Raw genomic sequence first — 15777 nt, forward strand, 5'->3', positions numbered from 1 at the left:
TCCTCACAGATCCAACACCAACAATATGGATGTTTAACAGCAGCACTGGCGCTTGTATGAAGTCTCAGGATTGGCTAAACTATTGGTGGCATTTGATTTGTCTGTTTGATTGTGACAGAACAGCTTTTTCATTGGACTCTTCATCAGATATTGTGGGAAACGTTCCACCTAGCATGGTGGGCGACTCTACTGGTGGTTTTCAAATTTCAATCTTTGTACCAAGTTTGAGTGCACAATAATTGAGCATGGACGTCCAATTAAAGATTTTCTCGGAAAAAGTTTTTTCCTTATGACCATAATTGGATGAGATTTGAATGAACCCCAGACACAAGTGCTTCTGTTTCTTGTCACTGTGGAGACTGAATGTCTAGAAAATGATTCATACATTTTCCATTCTGATATACTACAGAAATCAGGAGTGAGTTAATTTCATTAACAACATTGTTGTTCATGACTCATGGTCTTAAATTGGTAACACGGCCCCAAACTTTATCCATGGATCTTATTAAAAGAGTTTTCCTGGCGCGCTCCTGAAGGGTTCCACGCTAGCGTAAAACTTCACTTTGAGTATTTTTATCGTCTTTGCTTCAGCTGAAGTTCGTTGGAAAACAAAAAAAAAAAAAGTAACTTTGTGCCTTCCAGCAGGCGGTTGCAGACGGCGACTTGCGTGCGATCCATGGCTGCTCGGTCTTGTTGTGTCATCGTGGAGTCTTCAATGCGGCTGGTAAATAATGAAGGCAAACGCCTCTCTACCGCCGGCAGACCCTCGTGACTGCACGGATACAAGCGTGTCAGCGGCCGCTGGCAACGCCGTGTCTGATTAAGCGGCCCGCTGGGCGGCCGCCGCCCTCTGCGCTGCCCTCCTTCGTCCCGCTTGTTTTTCCTCTGCCTCTTTTTTTCGCGGCATAATGAGAATGTCCTCTGACACGGCGGGGGTTCCGTGTTAACAGCGGGCCAAAACGCCGTAAAAGCCTCGGGGGTCCGTTTAACATTTGTGAAGAGACTCTCTCCTCTCGGACTGGAGAGTCTGGGGTAATTCTGACCATCTCTCTCTCTCTCTCTCTCTCTCTCTCTCTCTCTCTCTGCCACCTTCTCAGCAGCACATCGAGACTCACAGTTGATGCTCCAGCAACTCAAAAAAACAAAACACAGCCTTTTTCTTTATTCTCTTCAGTGGCACTTCTTATGGCCCCTCTTGGTTTTATTTCTTCCTCAGCACCCAGCCTGAGTTGGAGCTCAGAGTTGATCTTGGATGAAAGGATCTGCTGTTTGTACCCTCAAAATGATTGATGAGCATTTCTGGATGATGAGAATTTTTTGTTGATGTTGTTGTTGTTTTGGGTTGTTGCTCTTCTCCAAACCAAAAATACCCAACAATTTTTCTTATGCCACAATGAGATAACCAAGAAAAAGAAAATTCAGATTGATTCAGATTTTTGAACCTGGGCTTTCCTGACAGAAAATTTGCAACTTGGCTCATCTGAGCACAAACACAAATTGTGTGCAAATTCCAAATTTCAAGAGCATTATTATTTTGTTTGCTTTTTTGGTTCTTGTTCTAAGCTGAGAGGAACAGAACAGTTTTCCTTGGACCTTGAAGTTGATAACTGGTGACAACAACGGTTGCTAATAATGTTCTTGGAAGGACTTTTCGAAATTCCCAACATGGGAAAAAGTTACACGTATGCACAAATCAAAAAGCACCCAAGAAGTTGAAGTCAATACTCATTTTTAAATAGTTGATATATTTTTTTGATATGATTTGATTTCTTTTGTGCATGCATTTTTCTAAGGGAAACATGCAACTCGGCTCACCTAAGCACCAAATGCATGCAAATCCAAATGTCAAGATTATCATTATTATTATTATTATAATAATTATTATTATTATTATAGTTACTTGCTTTTTTGTTTCCTGTTCCAGGTTAAGAGGAACAGAAGAGTTCCCTTGGACCTTGAAGTTGGTCTTTGGTGAGAATAATGCTGTTTATACCGTGAAAGAGTGGATGATCAGTTTTACTTATTAGAAGGAATTTTGGGAATTCCAAACGTGGAAAAAGTTTTACTAACCCTTATCAAAACATACCTACAAACTGAAAAGCACCTAAAGCAGTGAAAGTCGATACTATATTTGATTTCTTGGTGCATGACTTTTTCTGAGGGAAATCTCCGACTTGGCTCAGCACATCTGGACACAAAATGCATGTGAATCCTAAATTTCAAAGGGGCAACGGAGGAAACCAAGTGAAACCTTCTGCCGCAGCAGATGTGCTCCGTGCACAGACGCTTCGAGCAGCCGCCCCCAGTGCACTTAGCAGAGATTTAGGTGAAACACGGATGCTGTTATGCAAATGCAGCAGAAGATAAACAGGCGTTCTGGTCTCAGATTCCTGCCGTGCCTCCCATAAAATAGCAAGATTAAGATTTTTGGCTTAATAGAAGGGGAGAGATGACGGCTGAGCTAATATTTTATAATGGCGCCTCAGCGCTGGGATATATAACCTTTTTGCCCACAAATAAACCCACCAAATTCTCGACGTCTTTTCCTGCTTGACACCTGTTATTATGCATTAATATGCCGACATAGAGGGCCAGAGAGAGAGAAAGTAGTTGAGCGGAGGAAGAAGAAGAAAGAGCAGTCTGGTGAAATTCAGCAGTGGGTCCTCGGCACCTCTCGCTCTCTCGCCTGATTAATTTCCCTTTGTTCCCCATAATCTGTTTACCAGTCCTGCTAATTGCCACCTTTTCAACAGGCGAGAGGCCGAGATTCAAAGAGCCGCAGACGCTCAAGTGCCCCGAGATTGGCTGGTCGGGCAATTCGCTGCAGAGAGCGAAGGCGTCGATTAGAGTGCGCTCAGCGTGTCTGGAGTTTTTGAAAAAGGCGAACAAGGTCGTTCAAAAGCTTCTTTTTCAAAGTCTCTGCGGCAGGGGACTCTTGCATGCAAACATGTCCGTTGTTATTAAAAGAACAAAGAAACCCGAGTTTGCAGCCCTGGTATCATTCAGGCGTTTTGTTTTTCGCCGCCTGCCGTCACGCAGGTTTCTAGGCCGTCAGAACGTCCTGAGCTGATCTACCAAATCCAGGCGCGGCATTAAAGCTTCTTCTTCTTTTTTTTTTTTTTTCAATAGCTCTCACTCGTTAAAAGCGGCTGATCCCACAGAGGCGGATATTGAAAGTAATAATCTGGTCCCCACCCTTTTCATCAAGAGTTTAAACTTAGAATCAATCAGAGTGGCCACCCTGATCCCTGCAATGTACATACACACAACCAGTCAAAAGTTTGGACACACCCTCTGAATTTAACGTCTTTTCTTTCATTCTCATGACTATTGACCTTGCAGTTTCTCACTGAAGGCATCACAATTACATCTGAACACACATGGTATTATATAGGAAACAATAAAAGTGTAAAATACCTCAAACATGTTTTAAATAATATTTTAAATTCCTCAAAATAGCCATCTTTCATAAAAAGCATGTTTCGAGTTATTTCACGTGTTTTTCTTTGCTGAATAATTACATTTGTCTTGCTCATATATTTGATTTCTTCAGTATCTATCTGCAGTGTAGAAAGTCGTAAAGACAACAAAAAAATTGCATGAGAAGGTGTGATCAAACTTTTGACTGGTAGTATACATATATATATACATATATATATATATATATATGTATATATATATATATATATATATATATATATGTATACATTTACATATGTGTGTGTGTATGTACGCGCACCTTTTCTAGTGCACCACCTAAAAGAGGCCAATGCAGTAGCAGAGCGACTGTTAGCTAGAAAATGTGCCATGACGTGTTGTGACTGCTCATGGATAATCCATATTACACTTTAAAAGCCCCGGAGCAGAAACAAACAACAAACCAAACAGAAACAATCGATCTGAGATTCATAAATCTGCATAAATCCAGCCCCCCCCCGCACTCACCATGGCCAGGGGGAGGATGGCCTGGATGTCTCGCTGCACCACCGTCAGCTCCGTCACCACTTTCTCTGAGTCCGCCGACGGGCCCTGGCCTTTGTAGTCGATGTTCCAGTTGATCCGCCTGGTTACGGAGAGGCTGGTGAAGTTCTCCATCTCAAAGTCCAGCTGCATCACCTCCACGTTGCCCAGCACGTCCCTGGTAAGGACACACAACCGGTGTAAGGCACCACCACTACAGAGTCCCTACAGGGGTGGAGTGTCATTACACGTGAATAAACAAGTCAAGATGTTTGAAATACATGAACAAATACAATCGACCTGATTTTTTTTTTTTTTACTTAAAAAAAAAAAAAAAAAACTGAAAAAACTCACTTTCTTTTTTCTTTTTTTTAGTCTGAACTAATATATTTAGACCCTCTAGCGTTTGTTCCCATATTTTCATGGTGCATTCTGAGGACACTTTTTTTTTTTTTATGGAGCCAGTCAATAAAAACAACAGCGACAGACAGCCTCTTATTAATGCACACTGGATCGCCTTCACATAGTAACACATTGTTCTTATTAATATAGAGTAGAGCGGGCTGGAGAATGTCACAGCTCAAAGCCGACGTCTGCTGGAGCGAAATCAATGCCGTGCATTACCGAAGTGCTCATCACCTGTCAGATGCGCCCATTGATTTTTCTTTTTCAAAACGAAAAAGAGGGCCACAGCGTATTGTTTCAGTCCATTGTACAGCTCCTTTATGTCCAAGTGACAGATGTCAGTCTTCCTGGCAGAGAAATACAAATCCCAGTCTGACACAACGGGACGGAAGTGGCTTCGCTGCCGCCGCGATTCTGATTTTGGTGTAACTTATGAACTCTCGATCGTGGGATAAGTGATTTAGCTGTGGCGTCTAGACCAAGAGGACACACAGCTCCTGCCCCTTCCTGTCTCCATTAAGCGAATAAAGACGTGGAATTCAAAATGAGTTGTTCAGCCGTGATGCGGCCTCATCTGCAGAGCTGTAATCCCTCTGTAAACACGGCCGGGCCTTTTTTTTTTTCCCACGGAAGAGGAACCTGTAGTCCAACAATGTCCTGGATGTTCTCCACATACGGCAGCAGCATAAGCATCTCTCCTGTTGTAGCCACACCGCCACTTGACGGCACTTCACTGAAAAGCTCAAAAGCTCTCAGCATAAAAATTGTCTTCAGATCTTTAATTTTCACCCTGGAGTCCAGAGGAGCAACGTCACATGATTAATTATCACAAAAAAAAGGTAGAGAAATGAAGAAACTCTCAGAAAACAGCATATTTAGTCCTCAGTTTAAAGACTCCTGGGTTTTAGCTTAAAGCTGAAGCCTCTAAGGGAAGCAAATTAAAGGCAAATCTGATTTTTTTTTCTTCTTTGTTGTTTTAAGTTTTTCTTTAAAGGTCCCTCAGGAATCTCCAGCATGGCAGCCTCACATAATTAATTACAAGGAAAAAAAAACCCCTCCAGTAAGCAGCATATTTAGCCCTGTGGTCACTTCCTCCTTCATATAAAAAAACGCCCTGTAATGGCATCACGGCAGGCTACCTGTGGAGTCAATTGACTGTCACATCACTGTCAGGAAACTTGCTCGATATTGGACCTCGGCGCCCCAGCAATCATTCATACAGCGAACTGATCCACCTCTGATGCTTTTCTCCTCTTCGGTTGCTGAGTGAATTTGTTTCTGCAGCTTTTCTTCCATCTCTGATGCCGACGGCGGCTAAACAGCCTTTTGCTTCCACTGCTTAACATCATTTAAATACACTATGTCTATATTCTAATCAGACAGAGATGTAGTTTTTTTTTCTGCAGGGCATTTCTTTCCATAAAGTCTTCATATGTTTTTCCTTTGAGATGTTTTACTCACTTATTTATTTATTCTTTTTTTTTTTTAAAAGGCCCCATCTGTTTAATCTCTTTGTCAGATGTGCTTGCATTCCCTCAATGGCTCCATTAAATACTTGAAAAGCTTAAAGCACAAAAGGGAAAAAATATCAGTTAAATATGATTAAAAAAACAAGAAAAAAAGTGATGATGTGATCGCTGTGTTTCTCCCACAGTGCTGCTCATGAGTCTTCTGATAATTGCTCGCCAGACAGTGATCTTATATCCATGCGTCACTCTTTCTTCTTCTTCTTCTTTTTCTTCTTTTGCGGTTACAGCAAAACAGTGCGAGTGATGAAAGGCGACTGTTTTCCAATGGTTTTCAACACGCCATTACTACTTCATACCTGCTTAAACTCGCTGCCGCCTCTCCACGGAGCCTTGTCGATAAACAATCACCTCTCCCTAATCTCAGCATCCCCACTTTCTTTTTAATCGTAACCTAAAGGAGATTACAAATCTTCTTCTGCCTCTTCATTCTAAACAAGCGAGTGGCGGCAGCAGGAGCCGACCAACTGATAGATTCATTTTTTTTTTTTTTTAGTATTTTTGGTCATCTGATGGACGCACGGTAGAAATATTGTATGTCGGACCTTGGGGGGGGGGGGGTCATGAGGCTCTGATCTGGAAGCGATAAAAGGTAGCGCATTATGAAAAGCCCAGCTTGTTGCCGGTGTAATCCTCCCTCCTCGACAAGGTGGCGGTCATAAAAGAGAGAGAGGCAAATTAAATCTCCCCTCAGCCGTGACAGGACCGGCGGGCATCCCCACTCTGAACTCACCTGGAGCCCGGAGCGACGCTCGCTCCGTCACTGCCCTTCACAACAACCAGAAAGAAAGAAAGAGAGCCGAGAGCCGTCCCACCTTTCAGCCTGAGAGCGCTTTAATGAAATCCTCATCAGAGCAGCCGCTCAAAGGCCGTCGGCGAGCATCACCGACATCCTCCGTCCACCGGTGACAGGTTAAAAGGTGACATCGGTGCGGCCCACTGGAGACAGTGGACATGTGAAAGACGGCAGAAGGCGCCGAACTGAGGCAAGTATTGTTGTTCTTCCTCTAGTCTTTTTTTCGTCAGTTTGAAAATATTCTGTGTGGTTTTAGAATTTTGAAATAACCCCGCCCACATGCAACCGCACACATTCCAAACCAATAGGGGGCGACATATCCAGGGTGGTATAAGGACAGGCTGGCCAATCAAAAGAGAGGCCCGGAAGCAGCTCAGCAGCAACACTGATCCGCCACAAGGGGGCGTTGTGCGTGGCGAATCTGAGCTGGTTTAGAATATTTTATATATTGGAAAATATAAAAAGTGGAGCTGTTGCTTTTAGGGGTAAAGTCATGGAAACATTAGAGTCACAGGAATGATCCCCGCAAACAAACAAAAACAATGAGCTGGTTTTCAGAGCTGTCTCAGCAGCTCACAATAATAAAAGCAAATTAAAGATAGAAGAAGAGCAAGACTCCGTTACAGTCAGTTCTTCCAATCACCAGTCTACATGTTGACTTAAAACCTGTTTTAAATTAAATGAGGTGCCCCCGAACTGAATGAGTAATGATGCAACCTGATGATACACTGAGCACTGACTAAGCGCACGGCAGTTTTTACTCTGTAATTGCCGAGTGTGTCTGTCATCTGCGCTCGACTATCAGCAAAACGACATCTTATTAAAGCTCCCTCGGGCCATTCTGTCCAAAATCCTCGACTACTTTCTCCCAATAACACAATAATTGTGCTCGGGGTCACTTATTAGTATCACTTGATTGTATTTCTTTCGGAGAAGAAAGACATCAGCCCGGAAAACAAGATGTCATGAAGTGTTTTGCTGGAAAACCTGGCTGTCACAGCAGTGCCCGGCTTCGATAGCAAAACTGGAGGTGCTGAGTCAAAATGTATAGGGAGGGAAAATACAACATACCGAGGAGGACACGGTGGAACGTAAATGAAATGTTCGGGCGTTGAGGCGGAGAGAGAAAAGAGGGTAAACACGGCTGAAGAACGTCCGACTACTTTCTCATCAAGTTAATGATGTTCCTTCAGCGCGGCACAACGTGTAGCTTTTAAAAGTTGCAGCTTCGGGCCCCCCCACCCCCAGGAGCTCTGGGGACCCCGCTGCTTTGATCAGGGCTCTGTTTGAACTGATTAACAGGCAGAGTTCATCCGATCAAAAAGACTGCGGGGCAGCGCCAGCGCACAGACGCCGGGATTGATCGGCTCGCACGTCGAGAATACGGCAAAATCCAATTTAATCTGAGCCACTGCTTGTTTTTCTTTTTTTTTAAAGCGGATGTGCTCTCGTAAAATACTGTCCCGGGTCCTGAGAGGGTGGACGGATATCCATCCCTTTTCTTTCATTCATTCATCCATTCATCCAATCTCCGTCCATTCTCCATCATCCATCCATCCATTGATCTATCCTCCATCTATTCATTCATTCTCCGTCCATTTTCCACGCATCCGTCCATCAAGTCACTGACAACATATCCTGTGTTAAAAACAACAAGCAGTCGGCTGGAATAATGACGGAGGAGTCCTGAAAGTTATCTGCTGGTCCCCCCCTGCTGTTATCAGCACAGGGTGCAGTTCAAAATGTGTGCCGAGGTCTTTTGCTCACTGTCTAAAAAACAATTTACCGGGACAAAACCCGGATTCACATAATTACACCTCCGGCGCTGCCTGCCTCCTCACATTCACAAGCGCTACTCATCGGAATAACGCTGACCCGAATCACCAGCATATCAGTTGCACGCAGTGTTGTCGATCAGCCGAAGTCGGAGAGGGGTTGTCCCAGATGGAGGCCTTCGGACAAAAACAATTAAGTGTTCCTGCTCCTGCCAAAAAGGAGTAAAACAACAACAACAACAACAACAAACAACCCCCAAACAAATAAGATCCGGCAGGGATGGAACATAACGTCGAGTCATTTTAGATTTCTGGTAATTTTGGAGCAAATAAAAGAAGCAGCTACTCAAAGCATCTTGCTAATCTTTAATTTGTAAGAAAATACATGTGAGTGAGTGCAACCATTATGCTGGGAAAATATGCTGGAATGCTCCTTAGTACGGCACTCCAAGGGGTAATTAGGTGAAGGACTGACCGCAGTGCCGCAGCTAATTATGCTACGGCTTGTGATTGCTGGGGTGCATGGGTTGTGTTTCACCATACATTCATTTGAATATATTTAAATTAGTGTTGAATTAGCGTTTAATCAGCAGCATTTGTTTTCTTCTATTTTTGACTTTTAAGGGGCATAAACATGTTTTAAGATGCCCTCAGTTTTTGTGGTTTGTGAAGATAAAGAGTTGAGTTGATCCTCTTCTGTTGACTGATACACTCTCATAATAGCAGGGTACTACCATATAATTAATAACCTTCACAATGCTGTCACTTTACTTAGAGCTCACATAGTCATCCTATAATCATAATAATGCATTGTACAATAGACCTTCGTAGAGAGTGTTACTGAAACAACAGTTTAATTTTTTTTTAAACAGGAGGGAAAGAAAACAAATCATGTAATCTAAAGCAGCTGGTGGAAAACAAACTGATGCTGCATGAATATATGGAAATTTCTGCAAGCTGCCAAATTGATGCTGTCACTGTTGAAGAAGTGAGTTTGGAGTGAACTGGCTCCAAATGCACTGCCCCCTGGTGGCTGGCTGCAGGTTTCGGATCATCGCTTTGTCATGAATTTGGGTAGAAACTTTGGGTTTACACGGAAGCTCGTCTTGTGACTGGTTGAACGGACGAGAGTCAATACCAAACTTTTTGAAAAGAAAAAAATCATAAATGTATACATTTTAAAATGCATACATGCACACAACTATGTGTCTTGGCAACCAAAACACATCATTTCCAGTGATTCAACACTTGGAACTTGGCAGACAGCAACGCACCCATCTATACATGCTTCTGCAAACAACAACATATCATTTGTGCGACAGAGGGAAGCAATCTTATGCAAAACTGACTGCAAGGAGAGAAAAATCATCCCATTCATGCCGTTTCCTTTTTTTTTTTTCATTTCCCCACACACACACAAATCAAACTGTATCCAGAAACATGTTAACAAGCTGCACACAAAATATTTCATGCTAATGTTTAGCTGATTAAACAAAATTGCCTCTAGAAAGACCAAACAAAACAAAAAAACACACAAGTTCCTCCCTCTTTGCAGAGCTTGAAGCGGCTGTTTGCCGACCTGCGATTTGACGAAATGCGGCGCAACGCCTTGTTTCTCTATCCTTGCCTGACCCCCTACTGGATACTTCTCACATGGTGACAGGGTGACAAAGATTACATGACACGGGTCACTGAGTGCTGGCGGGAGAGGCAGCGAGGAGTAAACAAGCGGGAGTAGCGGTGAGTGCCTCTGCTCCCGCCGAGGCTGCGCTCGCTCTGTATCGAGGCTGGACGCCTTCGCACCTGCAGCGGCTAATTTCTCGGCCACTGAGCGGACCGACTGCCGGCCTGGCGGCTCCTAATGTATTAACGTTGTAAATGCCACGAGTTGTGAGTCTGTTCTGCAACAACGTCTTGTTTTTTTTTTTAATATGTGCAAATTGCTCTCAAATCACAATCAAAGTAGCTAAAAAAGAAATTCTAACATTGTACAGAATGGTAACATTTAAAGACTGAAAGGCACTGCATATCAAAATAGGCAATTAAGAGAATTTGAATATAAAATTCACTGTGCACAATGCAATGTATGTGAGTGCTGGTTGACCGTGATGGTCGTTGTGCGGTAGACGGTGGACGAGGTGCAGTGCGGCCTGCCTCAGTTTTAAGGTACAATCAGGGTTTTATCAAAGAGATGATTTGCTTCACACATCCCCCACTTTGTTTGAAGTGGGGGATGAAAAAAGCGCTTGATCTCTATGTTTGATATAAGTAGTTCTGATTGCTAACAACACAGTCAGTGAAGAAGCACCGTGATGGGTTGTGCACTGTTTACACGCCTCATAGTGCACGTAGCTGAACTCCGACTCTGGTCACAGACCCTGAGAGTCTGTGAGAGTCGCTGAGAGTCCACATTGTCCCATCGCACACTACACCGCAGAACTCTGTCTTTGAGGGATTAGGTGTAATTACTGCTCTTAGACAAAGTCTCATCTCAGAGGTATTTTAACGCCAGCCATGACCTCATCACAGGCCCCGGGACTGAATTAAAAGCAGATGTAGTGACACCGAGCAGATAGCATCTCCATCCATTTAACTCTGCGCTATAAACGAAGAAGCCACTGAGGGCCAAGGATCCGATCAGTGGAAACCCAACCTGCGTGGACACCTCTCTGCCTGTTGAAGGCAAACGCAGCCGTCGTTTGAGGACCTCGTGGTTGACTCACCCCTGCCTCACAGCTTTGTTCTTGTTCACGTCCACGGTGGTGATGGAATGCTTGGCGCCAGACTGCACCTCCCAGTCCACCTTCCACTGGGCGCTCTTGGAACTGGTCTGCAGCAGGTTCACCCCCTTCTTGGCTTTGACCCTGCAGGAGACGGTGAGAGGGAGGGAGGGAGGGAGGGAGGGAAAGAGAGAGAGGAGAGTCAATTTTATTAGTGGGCGATGATTTATGTGCGGGGTGGGAGGTCGGCCGCCCCATGCGAGCAGCGGTCCTCCCTTTTTAGCGTGGCGTCGCGGCAAAAAAGCAATCCTGCGGATGAATCAATAACGGAGATGAATGAAGATGGCAGCGCGATGATGCATGAGGCCAGGAGGCTGGGATCGGCTTTGGGGTCGTGATGCGCGCTAGCACTCTCTGTGAGGTTTCGGACAGCCCACGCTGGGCGTTTTATTATCAAGTGCGGCTACGTGGAAGCCTCCAGAGTCGCCTTGTGAGCGGCAAATGAGACATTTATTCAGTTTAGGGACAATATCATTACACTTGATTGATTCTGCGGGGGGCGTCCTGCTCCGGTGACCCTCGGCTCTTTGGGGAGAAAACGTTGCACATGTTGGCCACACCTCTGGGAGTCATTGACAATCTACTTTTTCTCGCCCAAGGACAATTCAGAGACTCGGGAGCCTCTTTGCACCTCAAGCGTGGGAGTGAATGATCCGCGCCGGGTGAGATGATTATTAGAAACACGCCGTGTTTCCATTTTGCAAATGATATCATCCGCGTTGAGAATCGAGACGTTGTAAAAATGTGTAAAAAATAATCACAGGCAAAATCCGACGCTGACTAGTTTTCCATATTTCAGAGCCATGTTTACGCAGCCAGACGTTCCAAACCTCCATCAAGGCATAAAATATTCACCGCCGTCTCCAGAGATTGCGCTTGGGAACATGCAACAGCGCGCAGATGCAAACGTTTTTCGTTCACAAACTACAGCGAGGCGAGCACACGCGCTAAAACAAATGTTTGCAGGCTCTGATATAGGCTCTATTTTTGGAGAGTGCGTGCATGCCGAAGACTTGAGAGAATGTCGGAGGAGGAAAACGTGTCCCTGACAGCATGGAAAAGGGAGAATTTACATCTCAAATGGGGATTTTTTTTGGATTCAGCTCTGGAGAAGAGTGAAGGTATAGTTCAACTTGCAACATCATGGAGTGAAATATTCGTGGAGGAAAAATAAACAGTGTGGGAGGTTTTTCTGCCTTCAGTATAAAATGAAAAATATATGAATACATAAACAGATGAGGAATAAAAATTCCTGTGTCTTTTAAATCATGAATACCTGCCGTGTCTTGATGAAAATGTTGTTTTCATTTTTTTTTTTTTTTTTACCCGGACGGCTGAATTTCAATGTTTTGTATCAACATTGTCTTGGCACATGACGTCGCAACTTACAGAAAGAGTGCTTGGGTCATGGACAAGGGTTAAGGTTGGGTTGGGTTGGGGTAGGGTTAGAAAAAAAAAAAAAAAATCACAAAGCAGAGGAGGACTTCTTGGCTTGAGAAGTTCAGGACAAAGTGCTTGTAACATTTGCTGATGATGCCAAAGTTATAGGTTGCAGGTTAAGATGAAGATTATGAACATATACATATCACTGCTGGTGGGAATTTGAATACTCTTTCATAAGAAAACTTCACTTTCAACTGTGATCGACAGAAAATGATGATTGTGGTTCCTTGTCCAGGATGCAGCGGATCCAGACCCCCCTGTATATTGATCTCACTGTCTCATTTTCATGGAATGCCAGACAGAGATGAATTATTAACATATCTGGCTGCGGGCCGTCTGAGTTCTGCCTCAAAGAGAATCTCTCAGGCTGGGATAGCCTCCCTCGGCTGGTAAGCTGTGGAAAACATTTTAGGGCTCTCCACAGAAAGTTGCAGGATACGAGGAGACAGGGACAGAGGAAGGCGAGTTGACCGAGCCGACTGCTGCGTGTCGGCTTGCAAAACTCTGGGGATCATGATGATTTTGCCTTGTTTATGGGAAAACACACGCCCTCCTCCTCCTCTTCCCGCCATGAGATCAATGCAAACAGCGGCGCTGTCTGGACAAACACTTGTAAAGCTGCACCGAAAACCACGTTTTACACTCTCAGAGACTGATTTGCATTCGTCTGAAAACTCCAAAAAGTCCTTCACGAACGTCCACACGTCTGCGGCAGATAAAGAAAAATTCAGACATCCTGGGTTTATGGTGCCTCCGCCGCCACCACACGCCCGGGGATCACGACTCGACGAGAAAATGCAGCCAACTTTCAGCTCCAGCCGAGGAAGAAAATGACCCACAGCTGGACGAGAAGCAGGTGCGTGACGCGGCCGCCGCTGTCCTCGGTTGGCCGCCGACAGTGTTTAGCACGGGTTCAGTGAGAGGCTAATTCGAACCGTTACCACTTATCACCAGGCAATCCGAGTAAGGTGCAGCAGTTTGCATCCTCCAGATTTAAGCTAAATACGATAGTGGATCATTTTGCTCTCTGCCACCTTTTGGGAGAAATGGTGCTGATAAACTGATCGACTTGATCAAACGCCGTCCTCCGCGCCGTCGGCCGCTTCCCCTTAATGTGTTTCGAATCACCTCGCCGCACCAACTTCCCCTCTCCACAAAGCTGCTACAAAGAGGCCTTCAAAAATCGGCGTTCTGATAAAGAGGACGAATCACTCTTGAATTCACTCAGCCGGATCTCTTACATTCACTTTCATGGCAAAAAAATTAAGGTTTCATAGGCAACAACGGTCCCACGTTGGTGGCATCACTTTAATAAGAAACTTCCAGTGTCGGGGGACTCCTGCTGCTAACAGGACGGCAACTGCGGCAGTCACGTTTCAGAGATGTGCCAAGGTTCATAAAAGTCAAAGGATTTACTATACTCTGGGACTGCTGAAAGACTGGTCCACAAAGCCTCTGCTGGTGAAGGTCAACACATTCGCTGATGACGTCGGAGTCGTGACTTGAGCTCAAGACGAATCACAAGGAGCAAACTGGTTGACTCAAAACTAAAACAAGCAAACAAACAAACAATGGTTTTAAGCACCGGTTGCCGGGGTTTCTGACATTTCAGTGTAAGATTAAATGGAGGAGACATGATTCTCAAACCTACTGACTGTAACAGACATGCACGGAACCTTTGCAGCTCCGGTACCAGTGCACAAAGCCCCGCGGCGCAACTTCTTTGTCTGGAACAAACACGTTGCGGCTTTGAAATCAGCGATTCCCTTTATTACCAGCTCTTGTTGTCTTCTTTCATCAAATGCACCGCATTGGTGGGGGGAAGAAAAAAAACCCCAGGACTTACAGTAATTACTTGACACGGTGCCATCAAGGGGAGATCAAACGGGAAAACGTGTTTAAGAAATCGTCCCGATCGAGCGCGATGCCTTTGATGTGCGTGGGGAAAAGAGGGGAATGCCCTCAGACTCTTGACTTAAGTGATGTGACCCAGTTGCCTCTTGATTACCGCCCGCTTGTGAGCACTTGAAAAAATTGAAAAAAGGGGATCGCGAGGACGGATAATTACATGTTACTGTCAGGCGCAGACATCCGGATAAGACCCAGGTGACTAATGCCTCACGGGGAGCTTATAAAGGCCTCATGATGCATCTATATATATACATGTATATATATATATACATATATATATATGTATATATATATATATATATATATATATATATATATATATATATATATATATATATATATATATATATGTATGTTGTACAGTCAGTGTTTTTAATCAAAGCCTCTCCTTTCACTGGCTTTTCTGCTTTCTTTCTATCATTACAAATGGATGAGGCCCGGGTGTAGCATGGCCCGTGGATGAGCCACATGAAATGAGCTCATGTGACTCCGCTCATGTGTTCATTCAGACTGTTAATGCAGATTGAAAGAGCATTGTTCTGATGAGATGCGTTTTGTCCGTTTTTGTTCCCCTCCCTTCCACTTTCTTCTCCTTTTGCCTTGGCAACACAAATTAGGCAGTTGTGGTCCATTTGGGGAGTGGGGAGTGGGCTCCAGATTAAAAGATTCCCTCCCCCACTCCAGTGGTGACAAACACTCGATCCTGCTCTAATTTAAAATCATCGTCCACTGCTCTCTCGGTGGTGGGTGAATGTTTCTCTCTCCAACTGTGGCCTCCTGGTCTGCACCCCCCACTCCCCCCGTCCTCTGGAACTCAGATGGCTTTTGGCTAGTCGCTCGTCCCCGTGACCCAATTTATGGACACGCTGCCAGAAATCATGTCAGCTGCCCCCTGAACGCTGCAGCCCGATCTAACAGGCCGCCTGTAATAAATAAAATATGCTAACAAGGATGAAAATAAGGTCGGAGCCTCGCCTCCCCACCCCCACAACCTCTTAATTGCCCTTTTAGAGCCTATTTAGGAATCTACTTGAACTCCAACATCCCTGCTGGCGCTAAACTGAGATGTTTCCACATGGTGAGATTATTAGGATCAGACAAGTGCTGCCTCGCTCCCACTGGGCCTTTTTTTTTTTTTTTTAATGTCAGGGCTAATGTGCAGACAGCCAAAAAGTATTACG

The 15777-nt window shown here is 44.6% G+C and overlaps 1 protein-coding gene across 2 annotated transcripts in view; it reads right to left on the reverse strand.

Annotated features, from left to right (window-relative positions):
- The window catches only part of tmem132e (transmembrane protein 132E), a 269977-nt gene that overhangs the window by 32250 nt on the left and 221950 nt on the right, over window positions 1-15777 (reverse strand). For both annotated transcript variants that reach the window (XM_076031960.1, XM_076031959.1), the window contains exons 3-4: window positions 11186-11326; window positions 3946-4138 (exon numbers count right to left, since the gene is read on the reverse strand). In XM_076031960.1, the coding sequence (XP_075888075.1) occupies window positions 3946-4138; window positions 11186-11326 (334 nt within the window). The remainder of the gene's footprint in view (window positions 1-3945; window positions 4139-11185; window positions 11327-15777) is intronic.

This window comes from Nelusetta ayraudi, unplaced genomic scaffold (assembly GCF_046127955.1).
Source record: "Nelusetta ayraudi isolate G7.1 ecotype Tasmania unplaced genomic scaffold, CSIRO-AGI_Nayr_v1 ptg000033l, whole genome shotgun sequence".
NCBI classification, from domain to species: domain Eukaryota; kingdom Metazoa; phylum Chordata; class Actinopteri; order Tetraodontiformes; family Monacanthidae; genus Nelusetta; species Nelusetta ayraudi.